Raw genomic sequence first — 14,367 nt, forward strand, 5'->3', positions numbered from 1 at the left:
CACTGCCACTTATGGCGCTGTCTAAATTGTCAGGGTTGTTGACTACGTCTGATTTTTTTGCCAAACCATCGTCGTTGTCGCCGCTACCCATAAGGGCTACCTTCCATGGGGTATTGTGTGCCATTAGGTTTAGCTCAGTTGGTTAGAGCGCCAAACCCTAATGGTTGTGGTAGCTCAGTTGGTTAGAGAGTCAAACCCTAATGGTTGTGGAAAGGTTTACAGAACCCTAACCAGAGCTCTTGATACCATGAAGAAAGTAAAAGACAAAATACTTTCATGTTTTATTATTACAGCCCTAAGCTGTTTATATAGGAAAAGAAATTACAATAGTAAAACTGAGTAATAATGATAGAATAAAAATAAACATAATAATATAAAATAAAAGAGAATAAAATCTAATTTCTCTCGATTCTTCAACAAAATACAAGAGACTCTAATCAAGACCATCAAGTAAAAGACATTATGAAACATTTGATCCTGGAAGTGGGATTATGTTTATGTCATTATTATCCCCCTTTCATTTTAAAACATTATGCTTTGTTAGTGTTGCATACTTTTTGAAGCTTGCATGATATTTTGAGCAGCAGCTCGCCATTGTGCCTCCCCTCCCCAAAAAGATATGCTTTAGATTACCTGTGAAAAACTTGTATGTTCCCCATAGTTTTCTTTTTGTAGCGTGCCATTTTTCCTCATATTGATCCAACCTTGCTTCAACTAAATTGTCATTATAGTAACAGAAAAGACAAAAGAGGTGTTTTGAATTATTGTTTACTTTTGAAAAAACAATTATGATGGGTATTCATAATAAAGGCCTTTCCTGTGAATATTTTCCAAATATCAGTTAACATTTGAAATTTGAGAGTACACTGTATAATGGAAGGTCCTTTTTATTTCTATCCTCTACTACAGATAATGAATTGTTCTCTAGGGATACAATGGGAAGGAATGCAGAGTCTGTAAATTGTCTAGAGAGTTTGTCTCCCATGAGACGCTCTAACAAACTTCAAACCAAAGACTTTGTTGATCTAACTCTGCAAGATAGTACTTACTGTGACATGGGCAAGCATCAAGAGGAAACATGTGAGGGTAATGAGACAATTCCTGAGACTCCAGAAGCTAAGAGAAATTTGTCAGCTGAAGGAGCTAATGCTGATGAAACAGCAAACCCTGTTGAGAAGGAAACTTCTTCATTGGCTGCAGATGCATGCAATAATGGCATGAGAGATGAAGAACTTAGCCCTCGTTTAACTAATTTAATTATAAGTGGTGTTGTTCCAGAGTCTCCCATTGATGAAAGAGGTGGGTGTCTTCCATGTCAAATTATGGTTGTGTACAATTTATGAAAGTGGTAACTATGTTGATTGTGTAAATGTGATTAAATAATTTGTTCTGAAGCAAATTGAATTTTTTAGGACAAACAAGAAACAGGTTTATCTTTCGAGGCTGTATTTCACCTGTTAATCTTCAGGAAGAACAGGATGCTGGCTCATTAAGTTGTAGGGAAGTTGAAAAGGTCATCGTTGAAAGTGGCATTGGTAAGAATGTATGTACTTCTCCTGTCAATGAAACCCGAACCCCTTTGCTTGAGCTGAAGAGTTTCCCAATTGGAAGAGGACGTGTCTTCGTTTCTCAAGCTGACGAAGGGCATTTTCGTATCGCTGACCAAAGCTTCAGCGAAGAATCACATCCAGGTTGTGGTGAAATGTCTGTAAGCATTAAACCTGCTCGCAAATTTAAAAGGTTGAGGAAAATTGAAGATACTGAAAGCAATGTGAATCAGAAAAGCAGCACTGTTTTTGACTCAAGAGCGAACTTTTTAAGACCATCATCTGCCTCCAATCCCACACGAGATAAGCATGGCCAAGGTAATTTTTGTTTTCTTGACGTGTCTTTTGTTCCTTGCATTTATTATGAATTGTAGATCACAACTTTAGTGTCTGAAAACATATTGTACTACGAAAAATTTAAGACTATGCTGTTTCACTTTTTTTATTTTAGGTAAAAGGAAACCAGTCAATGCGAGAGACTTCATTGAGGAGGAAGCCGAGTAAGCTTATGCTAAACACTTGCTGAATTTTGTATTATCTTATCATTTTTTCGCAAACTATATTTATATTATCATAGTAAACATATGTTCTGTTGGTGGTTCAAAAGATATTACTTGTGAAATAAATAATAATCTGCTTATCGTGGTCATTTTGCGGAAAATATCCAATCTGATCATCTGTTCAACTTCATCAGGGTGTCTTCAGATGCATCTGTATCTAATGATGAAGATGTCGAGGATGAAAATTCATTTGACAGTTTCATAGATGACCGAACAACCCTTACAGCGGCCAGTCAGCCTGAAGCTAGTAGGATGGACATGATGGCAATTTACAGGTATTTTTACATAACGCATTTATCTTCTCTCCTTGTAGGTTTCCTTCTTAAGTAGCCTTAGCCTACAATTGCATGATCTTTGTATTAAAATGAACTACTAAATTCACCTTAAAAAACTATTAATGAAATGGAATAATTATATATTGTCTATATTCACATAATTTTCTAAATTTGAGAATAACAGTCGTGAATATTTTAAAGAAATGTCGAGGGAAAAATCCAGTTTAGAAAGTCTTGATGAATGACTTTCCAGAGAATAAATTAACCAAAGTCATTATTTATGGTTAACTCAGTTATTTACTTAGCCTCAGTTATTTTCTGAACATGAAAATTTTCTGGTTGGGTTAGTTCTTCATTCCTAGGTTTACCATAATTCTGAGAAACGTCAATATTGGTGATAAGGAGAAGCTTTCTTTGAAAATGAATTAAAATAGGAAAATTTTATCAACAATGATTCGTGTAAAAGAGAAATCAGCTAAATGTGACACTCCTTTAAGTAGTATAAAAATAGTAAACTGAATATCAATTCCAATTTTTTATAGTATTCTATCACAGTTCTTTCTGGTTAACTGGAGCAAGATATCATATGCTCCCAACTTTTCTTGGAATTTATTGACACTATCTTGGAGCAAGATATCAAGTTAATTTCTATTGATGTTATTTTATATTTTGTAGCATGTACTTTATCTTTTTTAACTAGGCTAGATAAAATAATTATTGATAGCATACTGATTAAAATATTAAAACGTACCATAAACCCAAATAATGTAGCGACTATGCATTACCCCCACCACGTACCTAATACTTCAAGAGTTGCGAACTGCGTACCGAAGTGAATTGCAAACCAGGTGACTATCTGCAACCCTTCTGCCTCTTTTTGCCGCCGACGTAGGGTAATCCAATGATTATATTCCATGTTTTTTCTTATTTAAAAAGGAGTGTGAGGCAATGTTATTATTGAAGGAAAAGAGAATATTGAGAGACATGTTGAATAACCCGTGTTTCAACTACATAGTGGAAGTTCTCTACATAACTATGAGTGATAAATACACATAATGACATAAATACTTACAGACTTCTTATTTATTTACATACTAATATTTTATTTTCAACACTCCCCCTCAAGCTAGTAGGGGAATACATGAGTTGGGTTAGATTGTTTTTGTCCAAATCCGATATTCGAACTGATCAATTTTATTTGGGTTGGGGTGAACTCTCAACCCATGATTTTTCCATCAAACCCGAACCAAACCAACCCGATTATGAGTAAGTTGGGTTGGGTTCACGAATAATAAAAAAATAATTATTTTAGAAAAATGTATTTAAATTTAAATACTTGAATATCTAAAAAATAATAAAATTATTTTGCAACTTATCATTTAATACTTAAAATAAATCTACAAACAAAAAAAAAACTTAAATTAATTAAATTAACAACAAATTCTCAAAAATAGTCCAACAATTAAATTTTAACTATACATTAATAGTAATATATATATATATATATATATATATATACCACGTCAATGAGTTGGGTTTGCGGGTTCATGGGTCCAAAAAGTTAAATCCACTACTTGGACCGAACATAATTGAATTTCAATGGATTGGTTCGGGTTAGATCCGAATATAAATGAGTTAGGTTAAAATGCGGGTTGTATTGGATTGGGTGACCGGGTTCACGGGTTTACCCGTACCCATGAACATCCCACAAGTTGGAGCATATAAATCAAATGCACCCAGCTTGTTACATGTATAACTAATTCTTAGATCTTGCAAGGACTTTGTAAAAACATCTGCCAACTGATCATTAGAATTGACAAAGCTAGTGATGATGTTGTCTGATTCGATCTTTTCTCTAACAAAATTGCAGTCTATCTCAATATGCTCCTCTAATGAAAAACAGGATTTGAGGCAATGTCCAATGTAGCTTGATTATCACATATTAGTGTCATTGGACTGACATCTTCAAAATGAAATTCTTTTAGTAACTATTTCAACTAGATGAGCTCACATGTTACTAGTGCCATGACCCTGTATTCTGTATCAACACTGGATCTTGCAACAACATTTTGTTTCTTACTCTTTCAATTTCTTCTGACAAGTACACAATACCTAGAAGTGGATCGTCTATCAATGGGTGAGCCTGCCCAAACGGCATCTGAGTAACCAACTATCTGAATATGTCTTTTATCTTCATAAATGAGACATTTTTCAGGTGTACTTTTGATGTATTTAAGAATTCGAATTACAACATCCATATGTTCTTGGCAAGGAGAACTTAAGAACTGGCTTACCACACTAACAACGAAGGAAATGTTAGGACGGGTGATTGTGAAATAGTTTAATTTTTCAACCAATCTCCTATATCTTCTTGAATCTGATAGAGACTCCTCTTGATTAGGTATGAGTATGACATTGGATCCATAAGAGTATCAATTGGCTTGACATTTAATAGACTTGTTTCTTCAAAAATATCCATAACATATTTTCTTTGTGAAATTACAAGACCATCCTTGGATTGGGCTACCTTAATACTAAAAAAATAACGAAGTTTACTGAGGACTTTAGTCTGAAACTGATTTGAAAGATGTTTCAACTAGAGTATTCCTTGCTGATCATACTAGTTATGACAATGTCATCCACATAAACAATAAGGTAGATGCACCCTTGGGCTGAGTGACAATAAAAAACAGAGTGGTCGGCTTCACTTCATACCAAACTCTTGTACTACTGAGCTGAATTTGCCAAATCAAGCTCTAGGAGACTATTTAAGACCATAAAGGGACCTATATAGCCGACAAACCATGGTGGAAGACTCCCCGTGAGCAACAAACTCTGGTGGTTGCTCCATATAAACTTCCTCCTTAAGATCACCGGGCAAAAAGGCATTTTTAATGTCAAGTTGATGGAGAGACCACTATTGAATTGTTGCAATGGAGAAAAACAATTTGACAGATGCTATTTTGGCAACAGGTGAGAAGGTATTGATGTAATCCAACCCAAAAATCTGAGTATATCCCTTGGCCATCAAGTGAGCCTTAAATTGATCAATCTTACCATCAGGTCCAACCTTCACCATATAGAGCCAACGACAACCTACTAAAGACTTCCTATGAGGTAAAGGGACCAGTTCCCAAGTACCACTGCTTTGTAGAGCACACATCTCATTAAGCATTGCTTGCCTCCACTCAAGGTGGGATAATACTTCACCTGAAGATTAAGGAATAGAAATAGAAGACAAAGAAGATAAACAAGTGTAATGCAAGGGAGAAAGACGATAACACAAATCAATATAATGAGGAGATGGATTATGTGTTTTGTGGATATCCTTACGAAGAGCAATGGGAAGGTCATGCTCATGTGGTAGAGCCGGATCTGGTGGTGGCGTTGGAGGAGAGTCTATAATGGGAACATGCACAACGGAGGGTGGGGGGCAGACTCGATAGAAATAAGAGTGGACAGAATCGGGATAACTACCTGAAGAGGTTCGGGATTAATGTCTCGATGGGGCTCAGTAGCTATATGGGTCGGTTCAAAGTATGGTACAAACTCAAAAAAGGTAATATCAGTTGATGTAATGTATCGTGTAGTGTAAGAGAATAACAACGATATCCCTTTTGGGACGAATGATATCTGAGAAAAACACACTTGAGGGATCGAGTTGACAGTTTGTCTAGACCAAGAGATAAATTGTGAACGAAACATGTGGACCCAAAGACACGAGGAGGTAGTGGGTGAAGAGGGATATGGACAGTGGCGGAGCTTGACTAAAAAGTTTGGGGTAGCCGACATAAAAGAGTTGAACTGCCATTATGGTTGCATTCTAAAACAAAGAGTTGCATTCTAAATCTAAAGAGTTGCATTCTAAAACATACAATCATTATTTATGTTTCTTTGTTCTAAGCAAACTCTAAAAACTCAAGCATTTAGTGTTTGCTAGAAAACTCCGTATATCTTGTTCAATAAATCAACCAATTTAGGAAACATAAAACATTTTTCAGTGAAAATTAAATGGAAACAAAAATCAAACACCTTGTATGCAACAAAAATAAGCAAAATCAGCACATGAAATTCAAACAAAAATCGGCACATGAAATCAGCACTATCATCTAAATTGAAAATCAGCACTAACTCCAAACAAAAATCAACACATGAAACTCAAGAAATTAGCAAAATCAACACTAATATCTAAATTGAAATCATGTCATCTTGATGATGAACGAAATTGAAATCTGAAATTGAAATTCAAACTCCAAACAAAACTCCAAAGCAAAACTTCCAACAAACTAAGATTCACACTCCATAAAATAATTACGGCTAATATAATGAGTCCCAAACTTTATGTCGAGTTGCACACTTGGACACATAAAACTTAGAATTGGTCTTTAATATATTGGATATGTATATGTTTTATTTATCAACTAGACACACGTATCAAGCAATTCTTCAATCCATTTCCACTAGTTTATGAGTTTATACGGTTTATTTGAAAAGATTCTAGAAAGCTGGGAGGGCCGCAAGACCCTTTTAGCCTTTAAAAATCAAACATCTTATATGCAACAAAATCTCAAACACCTTATATGCAACAAAAAATCAAACACCTTATATGCAACAAAAAAACTCCAAACAAAGATCAGCAATACCATCTAAATTGAAATCCAAACTCCAAACAAAATTCCAAAACAAAACTCTAAACTCCAAACATCAATTCTGATGATAAACGAAAATACGAAATGGAAATCCAAACCTTTTTTGATGAACGACTAAGGCGGCGAGGCAGAGGCGCAGCGCAGAGCAAGTTCGTGTTTATGTTTTTGGAAGAGAGAGGAAGAGGATACTGATTTAGGTTTAGGTATTATTGTAATTTCCTAGTTTTAATAAGGACATTTTGGTCATTTTATTTATATATATACTTTTTGGGTGGCCGCGGCCCCCACTGTCCCTACCAAGATCCGCCAATGGGTACTGGGAAAGAGGATCGAATGAGGGATATTGTCATCAATGATAGAAGATAGCATACACTTGATAAGGTAGCATGCTCTTAAGACTACATTCCCCCACAAACAGAATGGAACATTACCATGGAGAAGTAAGTTTCGGGTGGTTTCAATGAGATGCTGATTTTTGCGTTTTGCTACCCCATTCTGTTGAAGTGTATGAGGACATGACGTTTGGTGAAGAATACCATTGGAAGCCATAAAATTTTGAAATTGATGAGACAAATATTCTCGAACATTATCACTTCTTAAAGTACGAATAGAAACACCAAATTGAGTTTTAGTTTCTTGATAAAATTGCTCAAAATTTGAAAACGGTTCAAATCTATTTTTCATTAAAAATAACCATGTACAACGAGAGTAATCATTAATAAAAGTAACAAAATACTTAGACTCTAAAGTAGACATAGTACAAGAAGGACCTCAAACATCAGAGTGAACTAAAGCAAAAGGGGACAAAACCCGTTTTTTGACTCGATCAGGAAAATGATTATGAGTGTGTTTCCCTAACTGACACGACTTACAATGTAAAGTGGACAACTTAGACAAACTAGACACCAATTTTTGAAGTTTGGTAAGACTTGGTGATCTAGCTGAGCATGGATAGTATGAGGGGAATATGTGGCAGAGCACGTCTTGGAGGATAGAGAAAGGTAATAGGGGCTTCGAGACTCACATCTGACATCAACTGTCCGTCCTGAATTCCGGTCTTGCAGAGTAACATTATCATTAGTGAAAGTAATAATATAGTCATGGGACCAAGTCAATCGACTAACTGAAAGTAAATTAAAAAGACATCCAGGTACATAAAGAATAGATGCAACTGAAATGGAAGGGAGAATTTGGACAGTGTGAACCCCTTGAGACTGGGTTTGAGAGCCATTGGTAGAAGTTATAGTAGGTAAAAAACCAGATGTAGAGAGAGAAGAAAAGAGATCTTTATTACCAATGACATGGTCAGATGCACCAAAATCAAGAACCCGAGGGCTGAGAGGTAAATAGATGAATTACCAGTGTGTGCAATTGAAGTAGTAGAACTAAAGTTTGGATGACTAAACCCACTGGAGGAAATCTTCATAATTTATCGGGGAGCCCTGTGGAGATGGTGTAGTCTGAATAATGGTAGAATGATCAAGCTGAGTTGCATTTACCAAAGACGAATGCTTACCATGCAACTTCCAACAACGATCAATAATGTGTCCAAGTCGATTACAATGCTCACATTTAGGATGGGGTTTAGAGTTGGATGGTCCTCCACGAGAGCGACTCTGATTATGTCCCAGAGATGCAAGGGCAGCAGTATCACCCATAATTGAAGTAATAGAGGGTTCAGCTGGATGTTTTGCTGATACTCGAAGAAGGATTGCTGAGATAGTAGATATATTTGGAACAGTAACAAACCCCAAAATTTGATCACGAGTTGCAGAGTACTTTTGGGGCAAGATATGAAGAAATAGAACCATCTATCGTCTTCAGAGTAATGATATTCAACAAGCGGTGACAAACTCCATAGAGACGTTGAGTGTCATTAGTGTAGAACGCCTTTGCCTGACTCCAAACTGATTCACATGTGAGATGTGGACGGAAAATCGGTTTAACGTCAGGATGAAATGTAGACTTAATGACATTTCACAATTGAGCATCTATCTGCTTCCATTTTGATATTCCAGTTGCAACTACCTTTTTAGGATTTTTAGTGAGATGGTCCTTGTAACCTTTACTAAGCATCCATAGTTTGATGTCGACGGCCCAACTGTCATAGTTTGAGCCATTCAATTATTCGACAAAGAGAGGAGAGGTGATGTAGTTGGTAAAGATGCTATTTGTTTCAAACAGAGACGTCATGGTCGGTAAAGATTGCCAGAAAACGTGTCCGAATTGGGGAAACATGGGCTATTTGAACAGGAACGCGTATATCTGTGACTTGAAATTGAAAATTCAGGGCATATATGGAACCAGAAGGCTGAGGCGAGTGCAACGGAAAAAGCCGCGTCGTAAACGGCTGTCAGACGCATCGTCACGCGTAGCGGCAGGAGGTGGCGCATGGATCTGACACGCGTGTGGGAGGTTTGTTGATGACGTCCGTTGAGGGCTGGGCCAATTGGGGTGTACGATGCTGTTGGAGTGGTTGTTCGTCGAAAAAGTTGTCGGAGGGAGCGGTGGCGGTGACGGCAAAGCGTGGGCTGCTGGGAAAAAAAAAGAGAGAAAACAATGTAGCATAGACAAGGAGGGGGGGAAACTAGAGTTGAGAACATGGTTTGCTGAAAAAAATTTCGTATCGGGGACAGTGGGTCCACCGGGTAGTTGAAGATTATGGTTGTCTCTCAATAGGCTCTAGATACCATATTGAATGAGAAGAAAATATTGAGAGACATGTTGAATAGCCCGTGTGTTTCAATTACACAACGAAATTTCTTTATATAAACTATGAGTGATAAATACACATAATGACAAGAATACTTACAGACTTTCTATTTATTTACATACTTACAGACTTTCTAATTATTGATAACATACCGATTAAAATATTAAAACGTACCATAAACCCAAATAATGTAGCGACTCTGCATAACCCCCACCATGTACCTATTACCTAATACTTCAAGAGTTGCGAACCGCGTACCTGTACCACATACCGAAGTGAATTACAAACCAAGTGACTAAGTGAAGCCCTTCTGCCTCTTTTTGCCGCTGATGTAGGGTAATCCAATGATTATATTCCATGTTTTTTCTTATTTAAAAAGGAGGATAAGGCAATGTTGCACTACCTCAATAACCTGCGACAGCATCAAAATCATATTTTTCATTGAATCGCGTGGAATTAAAATTTTCACCATGTTGACAAGGAAAACTTACAGCTGTGGTATTGGCATTTGTTTTGGAAAGTACATAGTACTTCTTATGTTGATGAATTCTTAACACCTCATTGAAGTCTTCCAAGAAGCATATACAAAGTTTTCATGACTTATCTAACTATAAGCTTTAAATGAATATTTCATATATGCACACCATAACATTAATGTTTTTCTAATTTACCTTGTAGTAGTACTATCATATATGCACAGCATAACATTAATGCTTTTCTACTAATTTACTTTGTAGTACTATCATATATGCACACCATAACATTAATGGTTTTCTAATTTACCCTGTAGTATATTCAATGTTTTGACATTTTGCATTCGCTCGGAGTGACCTTGAGCTCTGAACTAAATACTAATAATTTCATGTTAAGGCTGCATAATTAGAATGAGCTCTATTGCAGGCGTTCATTGCTGAGTCAAACACCGATTAGTGGAGGGCCCAGGTTTTCTGCCACCTTCAGTCCTGACAATGTGACTATGACAGCCAGTATTGGTGAAAGTGGTAATTCATCATGCAAGACAGCGAGTCATTTCCAGACAGGACCAACCAGTCACTCAGCTAATCGAACTTCAGAATCAATTGGCATCGACCAGATGACCTCAGAAGCAGTGCCTTCAACCAGTTTTCCAACCGATACAGAGACAGATGTAAGAAGCCGTAAAAGAAGATTGACATTTAATCATTCTGGACACTTTCCAAGTATGAATCTTGAACAAGAATTTGCACTTCAATCAAAGAAAGAATCAGCAGGTGCCAATGCAACTATAGATGTTTTATGTGATGATCAATTTTACAATGATATTGATCTTGATGAGTTGGAGGCGCAAGCTACTTCGTTTCTAAAACGGAAAATAGACTTGTCAGTTAAGAAGCAAGATACAATCCCTCAATCTCATGAACCAAACCTTGATGTTATTATGTCTCCATCTTTCGACCTTGGTATATAAAAGCACATCATAAGCACTCATGCGGCTGCATACTTGCACGTTTTGGAAATTAATGCCAATGGTAATAATCCGTTACCAGAAATCTTTTAGGCCTCATAAAGGTGTCGTTATTGTATTTATACAAGGGTCCTAAGATTACCGACATTTTTTACCCGTACAATGCTCAAATTATATGTTGATATCACCATCGGCCACGAGCATGTTCTCGAGGTTTGACTGAATAGGGCCATTTTTTTGGAGGCATTAATTATTTTTAATCGCTTGATAGAAAATTTGAGCAGTAGTACATATGAAATTTTTTGAATGTTTATTTATTATTGAAAGGCTTATGTCATTTTTTAATGATTTAAAGTTATGTTGTAAACATTTTGAAATACGTCTAATATATGATAATTCCTATGATCTTAGTGGTAAATATCTATTTGAAATGATAAAAATTATTAGAATGATTCTTACAATTGAATCAAAATTAAACTTCGTGATAGAGCTTCTTGAAGTATTTAATTGCTTTCCTTTATTTTGATAGAGTATTTAATTATTTTCTTAATGCACATACAAATGTCAAATTTTGAGTTCAAATGACATTACTATAAAAAGTAATTTTGATTATAAGTGATTCTTTTTCAGTCATGGCGATGCCAGTTAGTATTTTGTTTGAGTGGAAAACGAATCTGCAACCTTTTATCACTTTATTTTCTACCTTAACTATTAAATCAGTCTTATATACTACATTAAAAGTGGTTATTATTTTGTAACGAAAGTGTAAAAAAAACATAAATAATTAATAGGACATTAATTTTGAATTTGAAAAAGTTGCTTTTTGTACCCCTCAATTAATCTTATATTCCATATTTAAAAAAATTATATTTGAAATGTTCAAAATACCCTTAATAAAACTGTAAAAATAAAAAAGTTATGTCGTACTCTCACAAGTTGTGTTTTCTAGAAAAGTGAGTGCAGTTGAATTATTATTATTTTTTTATCAGAAATTTCATTTTGAAATTTCCGATATTGATTTATAACTACCAAAAATTTGAAATTTCTGAGATGTTCATTGGAAATTTCGTTCCTCATTGAAATTTCTCTAAGATGCGACCATGTATTAGGCTTACAAATTTTTTTTCTTTTCATTTTTACAATTACAATTTTTTTTATTTAATGAAACAAAAATAATTATAATACTTTAAAAAACAAAATATTATTAATAAATTAAATTATATTAATAATAATAGTAATAATAATAATAATAAAGTAAAGTAAATTATATTATTAAAAATTTATATTTTTTTTAAATATTTTTATTATTATTTTTTAATTACATTAATAATATTTTATTATTATTTTTTGTTTATTAGATCGGAATAAAAACAACAGGGAGTTGTTAAGAAAATATGTTGTTATTTTATAGGTATAATATTAGGGACACATTATTTGTTTTGACACATTTAGTCAAGCATTTGATGTATTTTTTTTTCTTCAATTTAATATATTTTATTAATAGTATTTTGATTTTTTAAATGAATTAAAAATAATTAAAAAATCAAAATTCTATTATTAAAATAAAATAAAATACATTAAATTGGAGAAAAAATGCGATTAAATAGATGTGCCAAAACAAACGACTTGTTATATTATAATAACTTCCTCTTTTTATTTGTCTAAAAAATAAAAATAATAATATTAAAATTTGAATTTAATGTATTTTTTTTTTCAATTTGTGGTATTTTTTATCTTTAATTTAATGTATTTTGTTTGTTCAATTTAATTTAATTTATTTTTTTAATATAATTTACTCTATTATTATTATTGTTATTATTATAAAAAAAATTCACATATTGGTTGTGATTTTTCATCCCTATTTCAAAATAAAAAAATAACATACCGAATTTTTTATATTTCTGGTTAGGTAGAATAACTACCGGATATTTCCAAAAATTGAAATTTCTAGTAATATAAATATTTTAAAAATTTGAAATTTCCCGTAAGAAAAATGTAACTATCGGAATTTTTTAATTTCCGGTAAGGTACCGAAAGTTTCATGGCACAAATTTGCGGTATTATAAATATTTTACCAAAAATTTGGGGGCGAAATTTCCGGTGACATAATTATACTACCGCAAATTTGAAATACGAAATTTCTGGTAGTGAATATTTGTGTACCGGATTTTAATTGAAAAGTTTTGAGCACTGGAAATTTAGTTAAGGGGGTGAGATTTTAAAGTAATTTTTTTATATAATTCAGTCTATAAAATTTTTAAGAATAATTTTGGATTTTTAACAATTTGAAGGGTATAAAATTTATTAAGGGGTACAAAAGCCAACTTTCTGAATTTGAATGGCATACTAAATCTCAAAGTTGACATTCTAATGGTGCATTGTCAATATACTATATCTTTTATGAAAATTAAAAGTTGCTTTTGAAATCTATAAAATTTTAATGGCGTGATAAATATTCATCTTCTACGAAGGGTTATAAAGTCTCATTAAATCACGTGCTTGTAAATCTAACTTTAACTCAAACCGAAAACACTACCACCTATATAACCATTCCACAAAGTTTCTTGATCTATAATCCCATTATCGATTATTCTCTACATAAATATACTATTTATGCATTGCTAATACATGTCAAGAATTAAGGTCTGATATTTTTCAATATAAATAATAGTTACAATATTTACATTTAATAATTACAAATGAAGTGGAACAAATCAAATCTTGATTTGTCTAACATATTTTAAAAAAGTTGATAAATATAATTACAAATTGATATTATTTCTTGATTCACATCTTCTCAAACTGATGTTGTTGATAAAAAAGCCTCAATTTATTGACAAGAAACTGAAGGTGCAGGCGAGGAACAACTTTGGTAAGAATGTCTGCATCTTGAAAATGAATATTGATGTTAGGGATGAATATAACATGATTATCACATGTCTCACTAATAGAGTCACAATATGCTTCAATATGTTTGGTGCACTAATGAAAAATAGGATTTGTAACAAATGGAATAACACATGTATTGTCAACATAGAGAGATGATGACTCTATTTGAGGGAATCCAAGTTTAGCCAAAAAACCACAAAGTCAAATTATTTCAGAACAAGCAATAGACATAGAACGATATTCTGATTCAGTAGATGAATTAAAGACTTTTGCTTGTTTCTTACTTTTCT

General features: G+C 33.8%; 1 protein-coding gene across 1 annotated transcript in view; it reads left to right on the top strand.

The window, feature by feature from the left end:
* Positions 1-11,593, top strand: part of LOC101500990 (DEAD-box ATP-dependent RNA helicase FANCM) — a 31,526-nt gene extending 19,933 nt beyond the window's left edge. Inside the window, exons 18-22 of the mRNA XM_073369584.1 lie at positions 863-1,299; positions 1,413-1,865; positions 1,999-2,047; positions 2,242-2,382; positions 10,645-11,593. Of these exons, the coding sequence (XP_073225685.1) occupies positions 863-1,299; positions 1,413-1,865; positions 1,999-2,047; positions 2,242-2,382; positions 10,645-11,191 (1,627 nt within the window). The 3' untranslated portion in view covers positions 11,192-11,593. The remainder of the gene's footprint in view (positions 1-862; positions 1,300-1,412; positions 1,866-1,998; positions 2,048-2,241; positions 2,383-10,644) is intronic.
* The last annotated feature ends 2,774 nt before the right edge of the window (positions 11,594-14,367 follow it).

Source organism: Cicer arietinum, chromosome 6, assembly GCF_000331145.2.
Source record: "Cicer arietinum cultivar CDC Frontier isolate Library 1 chromosome 6, Cicar.CDCFrontier_v2.0, whole genome shotgun sequence".
Classification (NCBI taxonomy): Eukaryota; Viridiplantae; Streptophyta; class Magnoliopsida; order Fabales; family Fabaceae; genus Cicer; species Cicer arietinum.